At 51.1% G+C, this 19,303-nt stretch overlaps 2 protein-coding genes and 1 long non-coding RNA gene across 6 annotated transcripts; 1 reads left to right on the forward strand and 2 right to left on the reverse strand.

Annotated features, from left to right (window-relative positions):
* The first annotated feature begins 1,243 nt into the window (after positions 1-1,243).
* Positions 1,244-3,731, forward strand: LOC137458150 (uncharacterized). The gene is made up of 2 exons (XR_010991579.1): positions 1,244-1,422; positions 2,147-3,731. It is a non-coding gene; the product is annotated as an uncharacterized lncRNA (long non-coding RNA).
* Positions 3,732-8,481: 4,750 nt separating this feature from the next.
* HOXD8 (homeobox D8) lies at positions 8,482-10,590 on the reverse strand. Of its 3 annotated transcripts, XM_068169832.1 has the most exons (3): positions 10,273-10,560; positions 9,852-9,999; positions 8,493-9,262 (listed from the first exon to the last, which is right to left on the reverse strand). In XM_068169832.1, the coding sequence occupies exons 1-3, from the start codon at positions 10,384-10,386 to the stop codon at positions 8,955-8,957; spliced, it is 570 nt and encodes a 189-aa protein (XP_068025933.1). In that variant the 5' UTR covers positions 10,387-10,560; the 3' UTR covers positions 8,493-8,954. The 3 variants fall into 3 exon arrangements, with proteins under 3 accessions (XP_068025932.1, XP_068025931.1, XP_068025933.1); XM_068169831.1 differs by having other exon boundaries at positions 8,482-9,259; positions 9,852-10,590; XM_068169830.1 differs by having other exon boundaries at positions 8,486-9,262; positions 9,852-10,582.
* Positions 10,591-13,349: 2,759 nt separating this feature from the next.
* On the reverse strand, positions 13,350-17,981 carry HOXD9 (homeobox D9). 2 transcript variants are annotated; one of them, XM_068169834.1, is made up of 3 exons: positions 17,963-17,981; positions 15,940-16,539; positions 13,350-15,488 (listed from the first exon to the last, which is right to left on the reverse strand). In XM_068169834.1, exons 1-3 carry the CDS (start codon positions 17,964-17,966, stop codon positions 15,247-15,249), a joined length of 846 nt encoding a protein of 281 aa, XP_068025935.1. In that variant the 5' UTR covers positions 17,967-17,981; the 3' UTR covers positions 13,350-15,246. The 2 variants fall into 2 exon arrangements, with proteins under 2 accessions (XP_068025935.1, XP_068025934.1); XM_068169833.1 differs by lacking the exon at positions 17,963-17,981 and having other exon boundaries at positions 13,351-15,488; positions 15,940-16,691.
* Positions 17,982-19,303: the final 1,322 nt, after the last annotated feature.

The raw sequence follows: 19,303 nt of genomic DNA on the forward strand, positions 1-19,303 counted from the left end.
GAGTGGGTGTTGGGTATGGCAGAGGTCCTGCCCTGGGCAGTGAGGGCCACAAGTGGGCTGCAGCCCCTGTGCTGGCATGCAGAGTATGACACCTCACCTGTCTGTCACTGTTCTGTCTCTCTTGGCCCATGTCATAGGCCCAAGGTTTGGAGACAGAGTACTATCCTGAGGGTGCAGGAGGTGTGGAGCCATGAAAATGCTGGCAGGCAGCTGGGCAAAGCATCAGCCTTTTGCAAACAGGGCGGGAACAGCGTCCCAGGCTGGACATGTGCTTCAAGCAAACCTGTCCAGAAGGCTAGGTCTGGGAAAGATGAGATTGTGGGGTACTGAGAAGTTGATGAGGGAGATACATCTCCCTGTGATCTAGAGGCAAGATGAATGTTTCTGTAACTAAGTAATTCTAGCCCTGAGATTTTGAAGAGGGAATCAGGAGGATTTTCACATTTCCTATTCTAGAATGCAGATGCAAAAGTTAACTTTGAAGCTCTGGCCAGTTCATTCTCTAGGCTTTTATGCCAGATCTCATATTTGGGGCTAATGATCCGGAGGTGGATAGTAAGTAATCCAGTAATAACTGGTTTCCTCTGGTAATTGTTGTGATAAAAGGTTTGGGGAAATTGAATTGCATGCGTAAATCACTGTCGCTCATGACGATGTTTGACAGACTCAAGACCAGCATCCTACCCCGAGTACCACACTGCTAGAAAATGACAGGCTCTGTGTCTTGACTTTGAAGACCTACCAAGCACCTTGATAGCAGCCAACGCGTTAGCCCTCCCTGCTTTTATCATAACCCCCACCTTTCAAGCAGTCACCTCACCACCCATGCCCTCATCGAGCAGGATAAGAGCCCTTGCCAGCAGCACCTCATGTCCTCAGGCAGATCTGGTGCCAAAAGAGACCCAGAGAAGGCAGGGCGGAGGTGAGCCACACCTCGACATCAAACAAGGGCCGCCGCGGCGGCAACCCGGGTCCGCGGGGGAAGAGGGCGAGGAACATGGGGTAGGGAGGGGAGGCCGGGGGCTGTGGGAGCGTCTGGATGGGGCAGGCATGGCTCGGGAGGCCGGGGGCTGCCAGGGTCATGTCCGTGCACGGCTGGGGAAGATAAAGCCTGGAGGCAACAGGTGAGGCGGAGGCAGGGAAATCTGCTAGGCCTCGGCTTGCAGGGGGCAGAGGGGATGTGCGGGGGCCGAGGGCTCTGCCCGAGGGAAGGGAGCTGTCGGGGAGAGGGGTGCGGGCCGACTCGGTGCTCTGGCACCCACATCAAAGGGGCAGGGAAGGAAACTGTGGCTGCCCGACATCAAAAGACGGGCCCGTGACCGGGAGAACCATGGGGCACTCGAGGTGAGCCCCGCTGGCACGGTGGGGAAGGCAGGAGTAAAGAAGGACGCTCATGGGAGTGCGCAGGAGGCCTCAGTGCTGGTACTTAGTGGGACAACTGGGACTCAGATGGGTAAGACTGCAGGCACTCTACAGGAAGGTGGTGGAGACCCACCCGTGCCTCCCGCTCGCCGGTGTGTCTCTCTCGTGGGCAGGCGGGGGCTGGGTCTGGATCTCTGGGCAGGCGGCGGGGGGCGGCGAGCCCCTCGCCCAGGCGGGGATAGCAGCCTGTCTTGTCCTACAGCGCCTTCTCCTGGAAGAGGCCGTGGAGACAAAATGGCTGGTGGCGGCGGCCAGGACCTGCCGCGCCCCCGGTGGCCGCTCCGCAATACGCCCCGGCCTGACGGTCCGGGGAGCGGGAGCAACGGGCAGGTGACCCCGGCTCGGGCAGTCAGTGTGGGCGCCCACCTGCGGGCAAAGACCGCAGAGCTGGGTGTCGATGGCAGGAGTCCTGCGGGCGGCTGGACTGCCTGCCGCGGGCCCCGCACCCTTCGTGAGTACAGCTCGGGTCAGCCCCTGCGTGGGACACAGAGTGGGGAATTCGGGCCGCCTTCCCTTCTCTCGCCGCAGCCCTCCCCCGCGGGTAATGGGAGGTGTATGCCGGGCATGGGTAAAGCCTGACGCTGCTGAATGCACTTTTATTGCCTCTTGTCTCTGGCAGAGACCCTTCCTTCGCGACCTGCCTGCCCCCCGCGATCTGCTGCAGTGTTTATTGTGCCTCATCTTTTCCTTTCGCTTCCTGTTTTTTCCTCTCCCGCTCCAGCAGCACTGAGTGCCGCATTGCCGCAGAGCCGTAAATACCTTTAACAGCTGCCTGCCAACTGAGGGGTGAAATACTGTCTTTGTTCGGATTTTGTTCTGCCCCAAGGGCTCGTAAAACAGCCCGTGAGAATTATATTTGTTTGCGGAAAGAGAAACATTATTGGGAAATAAACGAACCGGCGGGATCTGCTGTTCCTAAGAACCCCGAAACAACGTGCATTTCTTCTCTCAGACTTAACCGGGTTTCCCCTAGACGCAGTCCACATCGCCTCCCCTGCTTTCACAAAACCCCTGCCAGACTCCGGGAGCGGAGGCTGCATTTCTGCTCCTGGCAACTCGAAGCAGCTTAAGCAGGAGCCCAGCCTGGCTTAGCAAAGGGCAGCCGACACCAGCGATACCTGGGTACTGCCCGGGAGCACAGGCTGCTGTTTCCGGATGGTTGCTCCCTGATGTTGTTCTTTTACTGTCTGTGTCAGTATAGTGTGAGCTAGGTATCAGTTTTCTTCCAACAACTACAAAAAAAGACGTGTCATAAACTCGTGAACACGGGAAATGGAGCAGGTGTGAGAAGTCTGGAATTAACATTTTGTATTATAGACCAACATCTATGCACACGTTATATAGGTGTATAAACGTACATAAAAATATACTTCTCATATGTGCCACATATATACACATGCATACGGAGCTTGTGACGAATAATCATATATTTAAGAGCATACACGTATCTACACATGCGTCAATATTAATTAAATAAAGGAAAACAGAACAAAACCGAGCCCAAACACACCAAAACAAGAAAAAGCGCAAAAGCAAGGAAGGAAGTCCTTTAGGAGAGAGGAGACGAGAAGGGGGAAAAAAAAAAAAAAAAAAAAAAAAGCAGCCGAACTCCCACATAAACCGGCATATGTGTATCCGTATGTGTCAGCATATGGACTCTCGGACAGACACAAGCACATTAGAATTCGTTAGAACATCCTGCTCTTGTTTTCTGCTTTTCCCCAAAGCTAGGAATAGTTTCAAAATAGCTCAAGGACAAGACTCTTCGAAGCTTTTTTGAGAGATTTATGGCCAAGCAACTATAATTACTATGTTATTTGGGAGGGATTCTGAGAGTGAAACCTAATGCAATGCATACTTTCCAAGTTACTCTTTAAGACTGTTGCTATGTTGAAAACGATTCTCAAATAATCCCTAAGTCCTTCAGCAGAGAATGGCGGTCGACTGGTGCCAACAGCACCATCAGGGAAAGGCGTTCTAATTCTTACCGCAGTGGGGCTCGGTTTTAGCAGACTGGGGAGATTCTCGGGAATGGATTAAATAATTCCTCCTGCAGCTTCAAAATATCTACCTGGGACAAGACCCACATTTTTCCACCCTCACTGGCTATGTTTTGGTCAGGCGTTTTGCTTTGCCGTTAAATATGTAGCTGCTTGAAAGGGAAATGGCGATTGGATGTATTTCTGCAGTGCTGTACAAGCACGATGCATTTCCATCACTGACCATGGTAGAAACACTTAATATCCGACAGGAAGTTTTCCACTGTACTCATTTACGGAGTTTGGAAATAAAGAGGTGCGCAAAATATATACATCGAATAGAATATATGTTCCACAGAGAGCAGTACAGGTGTAGATACGTCTACACAAACAGATAGTTAATGCGGATATGGATATATACACACAGACAATGCAGATAGTTTGTGTGACTGTTCTATTTCCTCTACATATTTCAAAATAAACCTGGGTTTGTTGGGGTTTTTTTTTGGTTGGTTGGTGGTTGGTTGAGTTTGGGGGTTGGGTGGGGGTTTTTTGTTTGTTTGTGTGTGCGGTGTTGTGGGAGTTTGTGGGCTTTTGGTTTTGTGGTGGTTGATTGTTTTGGTAGTTTATTTTGTTTTGTTCTTTTCGGAAACTCATTTCCGATTTAGCCCCCCATGATTCCCACATGGGTGAGTAGCCGGGCTTTGGAAGTGCGCTCCCGGCTGTGGCTCCGGGCAGCCTGCTCCGGTGCTGTCCGGCTGCCCACCCCGTCAGGTCGAATCCTCAGCTTTGCCTCATACATGGTACGGCGGGAAAAAGATGTGTTCAACCATCCCGGCTGGGCGGGAAGGGGCTCCCGGGGCTGGACCTGGGCATAGCCCTCATCCAGACCGTCTCGGCGGAGCCGCCCCACGCCCTCCGCCCCCGTGTGAACAGCACTGACCCAGATTCTTTTGCGAAAACACCTGTTAAGCTTTAAAGTTACGCGATAACCCTTCCGCCACGGGGCAAACCAACCACAGAATCACCATATCGAACGGGGAAAAAAAGCTGCCGTAGGAGAGGCGCTGCCTGCGAGCACTGCCTCAGCCTTCCGCTCCTCGGCGCCCCTCCATCGCATCCCGCAGCGCCTTTTCCGCACCAGACCGCACAACAGCTCACGCACTCCGCATCAGGCACACAGATATTATTAATAATAATAACAACAACAGGACTAACTCCAATAGACATAGCATGTCACAGTAATAGTAGCAACAGTAATAACAGCAATAGTAATAAAAAATAAGGGGCTGGAAGGGACAGGTGGCCAAAACGGGCTGGAGGACAGGGGAGCCAGCTCCGTGCCGCGATGCGGGACGGTGCGCAAGCACGGGGTACCGGCGGCCAGCCTGCGGGCAGCCGAGCGCTTACCAGTTCGCAGCACTGTCCGCCTGCGGAGGATCCCGGGAGGGTCACTGTAATCCATTTTGCACCCGTGTAGCAATCCGTGTCCGGAGGAGATAGCGGCGGCAGGGACAACAAGCGGCGGGAGAGGAGCCGGGGGCGGGAGACGGCGTGGCGGCGGGCGCGGGACTCCACGCATTTCCCCGCGGGCGGGGGAGAGAAGGTGCCGCAGGGACGGGGAAGTGTCAGCGTGGCGGCAACGGGACCGGTAGAGGGTTTCGGGGAGTGGGACACAAACACGAAGGCGACTGCCATACACCTCAGCCTAGACAAAGGTTAGAAAAAGGGGCTGAGGCTCTCTGAAGGCAGAATGCAGGGGGAAATTCGCCAGGGAAATCAGGAAAAGGCCATGAAAGCGCCCGCTGCCTGCACATGACCAGCCGCAGCCAATGACGAGCCCAAATAGGTCATAAAAAGGTCTATTACCAAGTTGTAAATTTTCTTCAAACAAAAAGGAATTTACTGCAATTCCTTGCGGATTTTGCACATACTGCTTCCCAGCGCCATGTTTCTTTCGCCTGCGCGTTGCGCTTTTACTGGGTCTTTAGTCCTCACTGCCCGCGGCCTGAGCGCCCAGAGCGCCGTTGCAGGCCCCGCGTGTACGTCCGGGGTGCGGGAGATCCGCGCGGGGAGCCGAGAGCAGAGCGACCCCGCGCAGCGGCCGCGGACCTGCACAGAAAGCAGAACGCCCTGTTGCTGTGGGTTTGTGTCTCACCCCTACGAAAGAGGACTTCAGCCACTTTTCCCCTCGCCCGCTTCACCAGGCCTAAAACCCCCCCACATTTCCTTTAGCGCCCACTACTGAACCTGAAGCTGACATCGACTTAAAAATAGTCTGAATAAAAATAGTCTGGGCCGCTTTCCCACCCCGAAGCATGCCATTCCCACAGGTTGTGCCGGGCGCTGTCATCGTGCCCAGGCTGCCCGCAGCTTACCCTGGCGGAGTTGCCTCCGCCTCGGATAAAAATTTCTCGAGGGCGCTCGGACCTGAGCCACCATCAGGGAAAAAAATATTCTTAGAAATTACTTTAAAAGACTAAAACCAGCTCCCTGTCCACAGAGAGACCGAATATTATGGCTGTTTCTTGCTCAATTTTTGTTTCAGGGCATAGTCAGAGCCTTCTATCAGTTGATGTACCTGCCTCGAAAGTACAGTTAACAAAACTGAACACTCACGAATATGCAGGATCTTTTTGCATGCTGCTTTAGGCATTTACACACCCGTGAATATCACGTGCAGCGTCTCCTCGGTTGAGGCACTGTCATCCTCCGTGGCGGCTCCGTGGCATCCATGGCCACGCAGACCTACTCCACAAAGGAGCGGAGAAATTCCGCAGAAACTAAAAGAGCAAAAAATCCGCCCCGCGGCAGTCACTGACGGCCTCTCGACGCCACGGCCGCCGTGGTCAGCTGAGCTACGGCTTTTCTCTTGCAAAATACCGCTGCCTGCTCCGGAGCTCGATGGCTCAGATTTTACCGGGGATTTACTGACCACCCGTGCCTGTTCCTGTCTCACTTTTTTTATTGTTAGCTACGGGGAGAAATTCCTTAACAACTACAGCGATTCTTTGTTTGGTTGTTTTTTTTTTTTTTTTTTTTTTAACAAATAAGTCAGAGATGTTCCCCGTTACCACTAGGCCTTCGCAAGTGCTGTGAACACAAGTAAGTCGGGTTTTGACTGCGTGGCTGCGATCCCAGGTCGGCTCAGGGAGAGCGACGCCAACGGAAACTTCGTTAGGAATAATTTGATTTTAGTATCTTTGTCTGGAATTCTAAAGCAACTACGGTAGCAGCTATTTTTTGCACAAATATTAGCCTGGGAAGTGTTCTGCTTGTATGTGAGGGTCTACGCTGAGCCTTTCCCGCACAGTCAGACCACGTCCGCAGTGGGTGGCAATGGCACGGCCGAGGCTGTGCGCAGCGGAGTCTCGGCCGCAAGAAAAGAAGAGAAAGGAAGGGTTTTGCCCTTCCCACAAACCCAACGTGTCAGTGCCAGTGACAAAGAGTATTATTTGGAAAAGTGGGGGATTTTTACACGTCAGGCGAAAAGGTTTCCTTAAACGCGTCTAGATCAGCCAAATATCCTTCTTGGACACTAGGGGTACCGGTGTACATATGCAAATCCATGCAGCAAAATGCTTACTTCAAAGCTTTGCTGCAGTTTCCCCCCGTTTGCAATTTTTAACCAACTACACGATTTAAATAAACCGAGAACAATAGCTCCGCTTGCGTATGCCTCCCTGTAGAACAGGCGCTTTGCAGGAGTGGAAGTGCGCCTGTCTCCGTGGTGAGGAGTGGGGAAGAGGACAGGAAACGAAATTAATCAAACCCGCCGTACAAATCCCGACGCCGGGCCCGGTAGCTCCCGCTTTGCCGGGTCTGTTCCCCGGAGTGGGGAGTGAGGGAGAAGGGCCCCAACTTCGAGTGGCACGGGGTGGGGGGCGGCAGCCGTCACCTAGACACTGGACGTGAGTTTCCGAGCGAGACCTTGGCTGCGTGGGAAACAGGATCGTTTGTCGGGCAGATAACATAAATTTGTTGTGTTTGTTGCAGCGGCTGGCGCATCCTTGCCGTTCCCTTCATGGAACCATTACTCACAGAGGCGTGAGGCGGTGGGGTTAAAAGTGACTCAGAAATCTTGGTAGGGATTTATACCTACCTCATCATTCTACCCTCTCTGCCAGCTGCTCCTAAAAAGGACTGCTCTCGGCCGTCCTCTCCAGATACTGCGGTTTGCGGGACCGCGCCACTGACCGGGACAAAAGGGAGGGAAGAGGGGGAAAAAAATAATTCTTCTATTCATCAGAGCGAATTTCTCTTCCCACGGCTGTAGAGAGCCGTGCGGGCGGCCTTGTCCTTGCCGGGCTGCGGCCTCCGCTGGAAAATGCACCCAGCCCGTGTAATAATAATTAAAGGAAACAGAACTTTTTTTTCTTTCCCCTCCCCCACCTCGACACCCCCGTTTATGTATAGTTTGGGATAAAAGACCATCACAGCTCCTGAGACAGCCCCACGCAAGGCCACTAAAGCTTTCAATTTCTCTGCTGCCCTTCGTCGGTGAGGAGACTAGGCCCATATTCGGACTCGATTTCCGTGGCAGGGGTGGAAGCCCCGCACTGATGAGGAGGGCCGACGAGGAGCTGGCATGGACCGCGGGCCGGTCCCGTCATGCGCCTCCTACTCCGGCGAGGCAGCATACGACTCCGACGAGGTAAAGGGATGTGTTTGCGGCAGCGGCCCCGGCACCCCGAGGGTAGGTGGGCACAGGGAAAGAGGCGTAGGCAGGGCCTAAGAGCACACGAGGAGGGGGCTGCCTGAGCTGGATTGCAGCGTGGTCTCAGATCGCAGGTGGGCCTGCAGTGCCCACTGTCTGCCGCTTTGACCACGGCCCCGTAAAGCCCCTGGCTGGCAGCCCTGTCTGTGTGCGCAGCCGGCAGGCAGCGAAAATCAGGTTTTGTAGCTCAAGCGCCATTCCAAGAGCCCCAGAAACATCGAGCGCTGATGAAGACGGGGAGAGTAAGAGCAAACACAGAGAGGTCCTAGAGGTTATTGGAGGAGGGGACTACAGAAAGGATATCGGGAAGCTGATACATTTTATATTTGAATAAATTTAGTTTATTTTAATCAGATACCAAGAGCAGAAGGTTAAATATATTTCTAAGATATTTTATTAAAATTTATTAAACTTATTTAATTTATTCCACAAAATATAAGAGTCAGAATTAAAATAGTACAAGTGCACTTGTCTTGATTAATAAAGAATTGTTGAATGTCTTGCTTGTTGGTATTTATTATTAGGAAGTTTATGTCTTTTCCTGTAATCACCGTCTTTCAAGATTGGGGAAAAAAATATATTTATATATATAATTAGAAATTTATTGCTACAAACTCTTTATCTAATTTGCACAAGATGAACTGTTAAATCTAGAGACTGTTTCGGATATGGTCAAAACCAAAGCTAAACAAAACCACAAGCAACGGAAGCACCAGAAGCACAGAAATGTCAAGCGGAGGGACATGGAGTCACTCGTCCCAAGCCAGGACCACGTAAACGGGCCGAGATGTCATGTTTGGGCGCCGGTTATTTTTCATAGCCTTTCACAAACGTTTTTAGGTCAAAACTGAATTCGTCTGCCCTTCAGCTCTGTCTTCTTCCAGATCATGTGCTTCCTCTTTGGCCTCCCCTTCCTTTCCCTCCTGTCTGGAAGCGGGGAATTTGTCCTTGTTGTTCTCTTTTTTCCATTTCATCCTCCTGTTCTGAAACCAGATCTTTACCTGCCTCTCCGTGAGTCCTAATGCGTGGGACACCTCGATTCTCCTCTTCCTGGTCAGATAGGGGTTAAAGAGGAACTCCTTTTCCAGCTCTAGAGTCTGGAATCGGCTGTATGTTTGTCTTCCTCTCCTCCTACCCGGTGCTGCTGTTTAAAACAAAAACACAGGGTTTTGGAGGTTTGTTGTGGTCGTTTTAAATCAAGGCGCAGGGAGCAAGGGCTCGGGTCCATCTGGAAATCCCTCGAGAGAAGCCCCAAGAAACGCAGGGAGAGAAAGCAGAGGGCACGGAGGAGTCTAGAGCTTTACACACGAGTGTAGCAAAAATAGCTATAGCAGATGTACGACCAGCCTCATCTCTCCCCCTTGCACGGGGGTTTACGGGACCGAATTTAAGGAGTCTTTTTATTGTCTTGTAACCGGCACGCCCCTGCCCTCCACCGTTCCCGTTCAGGCGGCCACGATAGGAGCCGGCCAAGCGGGCCAGCTGCGGCCCTGTATCCCAGAGACGATTTTAAGGCTACTTGGGGTGGCAGCCGCGCTCTGCAGACGTTTCTGTTTGCATACGGTATCATTTTATTATTGCAAGCCACCGCGGTGATAGGAATCGCGGGGAGAGAGGCAGGGAGACAGGGAAGCAGAGGGAAAGAGCGAGGTGCACGAAAAAGAAGCGGGAGGAGGAAAACAAAGTTTCAAACTCAGACGTGAGATGGAAGCAAATTTTTGACTGCGTCCAACCTTGTGGTCTCATCCAGGGAAACATTTGAGCAGGAGACGAGCTCTGATTTAAGTGGTCTGGTTCCTCGCCAATATTAGCACTGGACGATTTACAGTCAGGATATTGTACCAGCTCGGCCTCTTGCTGTGTCGTAAAAATCTGCTGTCTCTGTAAGTTATCGTATCCGTAAAATTTAGCGGGCTCCCCGTGACAGGTAACCCCGCTGCAGGGGGCAGGAGGCGGAGGCGCGGCGGGGGGAGGAGGAGGCGGCTGGTAGGCGGCCGTGGGGCTCCCCCCGGCCGGGTGGTAAAACTCCGCGGCCGCGCCGCCGCCGCCCCCCGCCCCGCCGGGCGCGGGGTGCGAAAAGCCGCCGGCGGTTGCGCCGTTCCCGTAGAGAAGGGCGGCGGCAGCGGCGGCAGCGGCGGCGTGGCGGCCGCTCACCTCGGGCGCGAAGTGACAGTCGTAGTACGGGGGATTGATGTGCTCCGCTGCTGCCGCCGCCGCCGCTGCCGCCTTGTACTTGGAGTACAGCGGATTGACAAAGTAGGAGCTCATCGGGGAGGGGGCAGCGTTGGGCGGGGGCGCGGGCACGGGACGCTGCTCCCGCCGCCTCCGCTGCCGACGGTGTCTCTACGCTGCGCTCATGCCGCTGCCGCTCCCTGTGTGCTCCCCGCTCCTGCTCTCCGTGTATGTGGTGACCAGGACTGGAATATAATCGCTTCCAAAATGACCTGCCTCACTGCTTTTACTATTTCCTATTAGGCACACAACAGCCCGCGCACGCACACACACACACATGCTCATGAGCTCAGGGGGGACTTTTGGCTTCAGTTTACATGTGCCGCTCCTCAGGCAAGAAAAAAACCCGGCCCAGCCCTACCCGGATCAACCCCAGCCACGGCGCCCCCGCTCCCCCCGCCGGTGAGCTGTCGCCAGGAGCCGCCGAACCCCCGCCGCGCAGGGCTAGGCGGCCGCGCAGATCCCGCGCGATAACCGCGGGCGCGCTGCCCGAGGCGACGCAGTCCGACCCGCCCAGGTCGCCCTGCACGGGGCTCAGGGCCGAGGCTAAGCGCCGAGCAGCGGCCTGCACAGATAGTTGAGAAAGGCAGAGACCCAGAGAGGCAGCCGCTGCTTGGCGTGGGGAGCCAGGGGTGTCGGCGAGGGCAGCTGGGGGTTCCGAAGGCCAGCGGGCCCTCCGAGTAATTTCCTTAGAGGCAAGCAGAGCTCTGGGAAATGAGATGCACATTTACCCTTGATGCCGTGCACGCATGGCTGAGGCTCCAGGTTAATTGATACTTAATGGAAATCATGCCTATGAATATACTTTCCATCATTTCACCCTTGGTGAACGTCATTAGCGAGGCAGACAGAGGGAGTTAAAAAAGAGAAAAATGTGTGGGTGAGCGGTTAGCACCACTTGGGGACGCGGCTGGAAACAAGTGAGCCCTGTTATCCGGAAGGAAGGAAGGAAGCAAACAAGCAGGGACGTCGTTTCCAGTCCTTTCTTCCCTGCTTTGTCCTGAAGTGGAAACCATCTTTTTGGACACCCTCGGGAGCTCGAGTCCTCCCTATTTTTAAAAGAGATTAAAAATGTCCGTGAAATATAGTATGTGCCCCGACAGAGCCACGTGTGACCGTCTGCTGTGAACTGACAACAAATACTTGCGCTTACATAAAAGGCATCACAGCCTTCTTCCCCATCACACTCTGCTCCCCGCATCAGCAAGCCCACCACCATGCAAATTAGCTCTCTTTGTGTCGGTGACCAGCACCGCTGTTCCGCATGGGAACCCGGACGGATCCTGGGCCCGCAGCGACACCTCGTCCCGGGCTGGGGTCCCGCTCAGAGACCCTGTGCAGCCCGGAGACAGGCCGGCAGAACACCGCGGAGGTCTCGGCGGGGAGCACATGGGGGTTTGGTGCCACAAGGACAGACAGGAGCAAAAACCCATTACAAGAGAGCGGCGCGAAGGCAAGAGGCCAGGCCAGGCAGGGTGAACGCGGCAGCGGAAAAACACCATCTCAGTCTATGGTGGGGCAGCAGCCGCTTCCTGTATCCGCGCCACAGCCCACTCCCGCCCCTCCTCGTGTTCAGCCTAGTCCCGTGAGCAGTAGCACCATTCGCACAGGACTGCGGTGCCAGCAGCAAAGCCACCGTTACCCCGGGCTTGTTGGCACGGGGCGCTGTGCGGGTAGAGGGGCATTGTGCAGGCCGTGGGGCATTGCGCAGGCCACGGGGTGCTGCGCGGGGCGCGGCGGCGGCGCTAGAGTAGAGCGCGGGCGCCCTCTGGCGGCATACGACGGCAGGAGGCAGCGCCCTTCCGCCCCGCGCTGTCCGCTGCTCTCTAGGCCCCCACCAGGGGCCGGTGGTTCCGCCAGGAACCCAAACGGCTACTGCAGAACCACCAGCGGGGCGGTCGGTGATGAGATGCTCTCCTGTTGAGTTCTGATTTTGGGTTGATTTCCTTTTTCCTTTTTCTATTTTCCGCCCCCCTGCCCATCGCAATCCACAGTGCCGTTTTCTTGGGCCATTTTGGTCACCCTCTTTCATTTTTCTCCCCAGTGCTATAATTAACTACATACAAAGAAAGTGCCTAGTTTCCATATAGCAGACAGGAAAGACGCCTGAGCTTTAAAGACGGCTGCTGTCGCATTTTCGATCATGTTTCCCCACGTATTACAACATGAATTCTTCATGTATGGCAGTTTCAGTGTCAGACCTTTTTCTCTTGAACATGTTATTTGGTTTGCCTGCACATTATATGTATTAATGTATTGATTTTCATAAAGGAAAATAAAGATGAATCTTTGTTCATCTCCCCCCTTCATCAAACAGACCTGTGAATTATTCAGTATAATACCTGTGCATGTGGCTGTGCATATATACAAACATATATTAATGCAACCGACGGGTAGGAATGAAATTGTTGCTCAGTTTGTTACTAAAATTAATTTCCATGGAAGAACTTTTTTTTTTTTTTTTTTTTTTTTTTTCATCCCAACCAAGCGTCTGCTTGGTCTTCTTTCTGACATTTTGAAATAAATGCACACAATGCTAGAAATAAGTAAACGAGATGTGTGTGTGGGGAACGGCATATACAAGGTAAAATCTGTGAATCTGCCTGAGATAAAATATTAAAAAGAGATGATGTGGGCTTGGTAACAATTTCTTAACAGATCCTCTGCTGGAATCAACATAATAGAGTGTGTGGCAAGAATGTTGTTTACGCGTTGCTAGTTATAGATCACATGGAAGCTAACATCGTGGGATTCATCACAGTAGAGTAGCCAATAAAATATATTTCAACAAATCAGTGAACTTAGTAAAATCTCTCTGTTTCGTGACCTTCAGGTCTTTTTTGAGTCTGTTGCCTTGGCCTAACACTGACGTATTGGAATTTATAGTCCAAGGCTTTAGGACCTAGTTTGTCTGCTTTTTTTGCCTCCCCCCCCCCCCCCCCTTCCCTTTTTTTCCTCCTCTAACATACACAAACATCAAAATAAGGTGGTTTCAAAGAAAAGCGCCATAGCATATCGTAAACTCATTAGGTCCAGACGTCTAGCCATCTCAATGGTTTTATTATACCACGGTTCTTCCTGTTTTAAAAGAATTATAGGTATCTTGTCGACAATAGATGGGAAGCAATGCAACACCTTTTCCTGGCATTGGATGCTTTTTCTTCTTCTTCCTTTTTTTTTTTTTTTTTCTTCTCTCCATATACAGAGATAAAAAACATTAGACACCAAGTCTCTCAGCTCTCTCCTTAATCTCTCATAAACAAAACTGCTCGTAAATATTTACGGGTCCTTCATTTTAATGGTTTCTCTTTAAACAAAGATTTCTTTCCTTTTTTTTTTTTTTTTTTTTTTACTATGAACTTCATCTCAATTATCTTGATAAAGTCATGTGTGTTTATAAATGCAGAATGCGTTAGATGCCTTGCTGAATGAGCTCTCGCAAGCAAAGCTGAATATTTGGAAGCCATCGTGTCCCCCCAAAGCTTCCCAGCCTTTAAAGAGTGCAGAGGTTAGAAACGGACCCTGGCCCTTGTCAAATGAAAACAACTCTGAGCGAACAGGCATCACTTTTCTCCATGAGCTCTGGAGGACTGGTGCAGAAACATTTCCTGAATTATCCCAAACCAGCACTGATGTTTCGAAGGCCACTCGTAGAGGAGGCACTGGGGATCTGAGCGGCAGCTGCACACCTACGCAGCGCGCCTGTAGCCGGCCTCTCCGCCGCTGACTGACAAGAGCAAATATCTGCTAGGCGGGGAGAGAAGTGATTTTCCTCCGTTCGTTGTGGCTGCCAGGGCTGCTGCTGCCTCGGCAGCGCGACCAGACATCCCGCCGGCCCGGCCCGGGCTCCGCGGAGCTGCGCGGAGAGGTCACGGCGCAGAGCGCATCGCGAGGGACGCACAGATTTCTTCCGCTCACCGCAGCGCTGTCGTTCGGTCACGGCAGACTTTATTGTGTAATAACTGACAACAATTACATTAAGTCCGTATTTCGAGACACGAGGTGGTTAATCAATACAACAGTCAACAGGGGCAGGGATGCAGCTAGCCGAGGGACTGGGAAACGTTAGGCCTATTGCGAACGACTTCAAGGATGAGACAGCCTCCTAACAGTGTGCTAAAGAAAGAGGACAGCTCGTGGCCTCGCTGTGGCATTTATTGCGAAGGAGCGAAATTTAGACCTAGAAAGCAGAGGTCTAGGGCAAGGTTTCCTCTTGGTAAATCGTGGACAGCACGGCACCCCCATTGATTTAAGGGACGGTAATTTATTATATATTTTATTATCGTCATTATAATTAAATTATTTATCTTTATTTTGACAAAGTATCTATCTAGACTACACCACTTTTAAGAAATATGTCAAACATTTAACATCAGAGATGGTTCCCAAAGCTAATGTGCACTCACAATACCAAACAGTCTAGGAAGGAGGAGAGGGGATGAAGCGACTCTGCAAAACACACTGGCGAGCAAGACGAAATTTCCCAAAATACCTGACATAGACCACGTTTCACTTCTATCTTAAAAAAAACAAAACAAAACAAAACAAAACCACAAAAATAACCCTAACAAAAAAAAAAAAAAAAAAAAAAAAAAAAAAAAAAAAGAAAAACAAGCGCCAAACCCAAACCAAACCAAGCAAGCAAGCAAACAAACCCACAAAACACAAAACCCAATAGATTGATTTAAAGTTCCGAAGTTCCTGGACTGGAGGGTTCTGGGGAAAACAGGAGGAAAACAGTCTAGGGAGCAGGGGAAGAAAGAAAAAACTCAATCAAACAAACCAAACCAACCAAACCCAAGCAAACCAACCAACCAAAACCAACCCCAAAACCCCAAACCCAAAACAAAACCCAAAACTAAAGCAATATTCCCTAACTGCATTTCTACCCCATCGTTAGTCTCCTTTACTGCCTTTTTCCTTGTTCATCTTTTTCATTTTCATTCTTCTGTTCTGAAACCATATTTTGACCTGTCTCTCTGTGAGATTTAAAATCCTAGCTACTTCATAACGGCGGTCTCGGGTGAGGTACATGTTAAAGAGAAATTCCTTTTCCAGTTCCAGAGTTTGGTATTTTGTGTAGGGACAACGCTTTTTCCTCGTCGAACGAGCGTGGATCCAGTTTGCTGCAGGGTTATCTGGAAGAAGGGAGGCATATAGGGGGCGGGGGGGGTGTGGTGGGGTGGGTAGAGAGAAAGGTCGTTAAATTAATTTAACGAAGGATGGACTGTTTTCACAACTTTGGAGGAATTATCATAAAAGCCTTAATGCCCCAGTCTGTTTACTGTACAAATGATGTCTTGATGGTAGGTGGTTATGTGGAGTCTTTTATGGGTGCTTGTTGCTGCATGCGCTGGGGTAGGCGTCTAGACGTTTTTATAGGTTAGTAAAACTATCAGTTTTGCACATTCGAGCCTTAGAGGTTTCGGCAATAAATCAAAAGGGCAATTTCTTTCTTTCTCTCTCCCTCCCCCCCCCCACCCCCCACCCCCGTCCCTCTATCTGCTTTGCTCCCCTGATTTTATTTCTTTCTTTCATTTCTTTTTTCTTTTTTCTTTCTTTCTTTTTTTTTTTTTTTTTTTAACTTACTTGGGTCAAGTTGCTGCTGTTTATCCTCCTTCAGATCGCTGCTCGGGCTGGGGTTGTGGCTGCAGGCGGCGGGGTCCTTGGAGCTGCCGGCAGCCGCCTTCTCCCGGGGCTCCTGGAGGAAGGAGCTGCACGTGTAGTCGGGCACACCGATCCCTTGGGACTCCCGGGACGAGGAGCACTCAGTCCTTTTGGAGGAGGAGGAAGACGAGGAAGACGAGGAAGACGAGGAGGCGGCTGCTCCAGTCTCTGGCTTTATCCCGTAGTGGCGTCCGTTGGAGGAGCCGGAGCTGGACGCTGAGCCGCCGCCGCCGCTGCCGCCGCCCCCCGGGAAACCCGGGAAGGGCTCAATCCAGGAGCGCACGTAGCGGCCGGCGTCGGCTGCCCCTAAGTGGGGCTGGTGCATGTAGGGGTGGTAGATCCCGGTCATTGCCGCAGATGGCTGAGGGTGAACTGTGGACCAGGAGGTTGAGAACACGGTGGATTTTGGTGCAAAGCTACAGGAGGAAAAATCTGAACTCTCTGCAACACCTGATGGCCTGGAGGTCGCACTGTGACCTCCCTGGACGAATCTACTCCCGTAAACTTCTTCGGTTTCATGGCCTATGAGAGAATCGACATAATAGTTACTTATAGTGCCACTAGACGACATTTTAGGCTCCCCTCTTAGTCATATAAAAGGTTACACTGTTAACTGTATATGATACCCTCCCGGAGAACAATCGTAGTATTTTGCAGACTGCAACCCTCAACCATTGGTTGCGGAGCCCACGTGATCATATTTACCAATACTGCGAGTAAATCAATCCGCTAAACTGGGGCTGCTGTGATTAAAAAAAAAAATCATCATCAACAATGGCCCGGCGCAGCGCAGTGCGCCGCTTGCGCGACCGGACCGCCTGCGTGCCCTGCCTACCCGGCTGTCTGCCCGCTTTGCCCGCCTGCCCTGCCTGCCCACTCTCCCTGCCCGCCTTCCTGCCCTGCCTGCCCGCCTTGCCCTCCTGTCTGTCCTTCCCGTCTTCACTGCCCGCCCGTCTTGCCCGTCTGCCTGCTCAGGGCGCGGCAGGCGTGGCCGTGCTCGCAGCCCACGGCCGCAGCGGGCGCGGACTATTTCTTCACCTCCTTTGAGTGATTTCTGCCATTTGAGTGATTTCTGCCATTCATTTCTTAATCAATGAGAGGCAGGGTGTTTAAATAAATCCAACAGCCTTGGCTTGCTAATCACACTCAAAGCTGCTGAGGAAACCCGCTGGGAAAGGGGGATTCTTGCCTGTAAAAACAAACCATCGCAAGCTGGGACTGTAACGACTTCTCATAAAACAGGAAAATGTTACAGTAAAAGCACATTGCAGTACTTCCATATTTCAGAGCATGTGCGAGTATTATTATCTGCTCCTCACCCCCGGACAGAAAGTTTCCATGGAAAGGATACACTTATCAAAAGAGATGCCCATTGTGTTGCTTTAAAACAGGTGGAAGACCTCTGTAATGATTTTATGCTTTTCAATAAAATTTTTATGAGGTGTATTTGATTATATATTAATGTGTCCGTAATAAAATGGACGGATGGAAACAGCAAACCCTGTGTGTGTCTCCTAGCACGACTGACGTGTGTCTGAACACATGCTCCTGCATTTGCGCAACTTTGGGGCTGCTCAGCTCCAACACGGCCCCCCTTACGGTGCCCAGTGCAGCCCGGGAGAAGAAGCAGGCAAAGGCTTCCCGGAGGAGGCCGCCTGGCCCAGTGGTGGGCAGCGCCGCTGCCGCGGGCAGGGCCAGGGGCCGTGCAGGGAGGCTCCGGCCCGTGGCGCTCCGATCTCAGCAGAACTGCCTTCTCCGCCCCTAGTTCAGGGGGAGGCGAGCCGGGCCATGCTGGCCACGTTCAATGCCTACGTGATATTTCTGCCCTCCTTGCTTTCTTTCATTGCCATTCCCTTCTATTCCCTTCCTCCCCTTGCCTTCGTCCCGTCACGGTTTTGCTTCCCCAAACGAAATGGTGCCCTGTTAGTACTGAAAACTAGATTACCCATGGTCTGCTGCCCACGCCTGCTCTCCCGAGCGAGGGACGGTGGTTGTGTCGGGATCTGGAGGAAACGCACACAGTTAGTGGAGAGCCCGCGGCTCGGCCCGCCGAGGGCAAGAACAGAACTGAGAAATAACGCTTCCTACTCTCGGGCCATTATGAGGAAGAGACTGAAATTCCTGTTTATTTAATGATTTATTATCCTCCTAGGTTTCTCAGGTTGTTGGGTTTTGCCGTTGTTTTTTTATTGTTGTTGTGGTTTGTGTGTGTGTTTTGGTTTTATTTTTTTTTAATTAGTTTATTTTATTGTGTTTTTTTTCCTTGACTTCTCATTTTAACATTTTCCTTTGTGTTTTAGTATTTCTCTTACGTGTTTCTCTAGAATCAGAGTCTGTGGTATGGCGAAGAACTGCCCTAGCTTCACACATACATAAACTGATAAAGCAGGCAGATTAAAGTGAGCCTCTTTTTATGTATGTCAAACACTTCGTATGGAGCCAGCTAATTACTTCCCACTGCTGAGACTTCTTTGGTGATGTAACGAGTATATTTAAAGGAAAAGAAAAGGCTAGTCAAATTCAAATTTAAATTAGCAATTAAAAAGGTGGTGGTTTTTTTGTTATTTTCTTTCTTCTTCTTTCTTTCTTTCTTTTTTAATATATATATACCCCTTTCCTGCTTATTTTCGAAAGGAGAGCAAGCACAAAATACCTACGTGCTTGCGGCTCCTGCAGCCTCAAAATGGTGATACTTTGGTTTGAGAAAAACATACCTCTGCCCTACGAGTAAATGTACACATGAGAAAGCATTGTCTTAAATAAAATGTCAGAGACAAGAGTGCAAAATATGATGTCACTAATTCCAAATTATCAGTATTAGTGTCACCAAGTCAGACAACATTGGCACTGTTTTGCTTTTAATTTATTAATTTAGAAACTACTCGGGGAAGGAATAAGCGTTGATACTGAGCAATCTGTTTTCCCAGTCCAAACAGTAGCCACACTATCTTTTCGGTACTGTTTGAAGGTGAAAGCATGCCCAAGTATTTGCACTTCAGTTTGGAGTCATGTTCATTTGCAAGCCATTTGCAGTTCAGCTTAGTATTTCTGCTCACACAGACACTCACCCGCTCCTTCACATACACGCCCTTCCTCAGCTTCCAGTGCAGAGCCCCGATAACAACATTTTCCAGCTATGTACAGAAAGGGTTAAGAGTCGTGAACTTCATTATCTGAATGTCTGCAACTTAACGGAATTGCACGAAATAAAACGATCTCTAAGCAAAACAGAAACGGTGCAGGGTGACAAAAGTAGGTCTGAAGAAGTTTATGTACGTTTGTAAGC

Source organism: Melanerpes formicivorus, unplaced genomic scaffold, assembly GCF_026170545.1.
Source record: "Melanerpes formicivorus ecotype bairdi unplaced genomic scaffold, bMelFor1.0.p_v2 SCAF_226, whole genome shotgun sequence".
Lineage (NCBI taxonomy): Eukaryota > Metazoa > Chordata > Aves > Piciformes > Picidae > Melanerpes > Melanerpes formicivorus.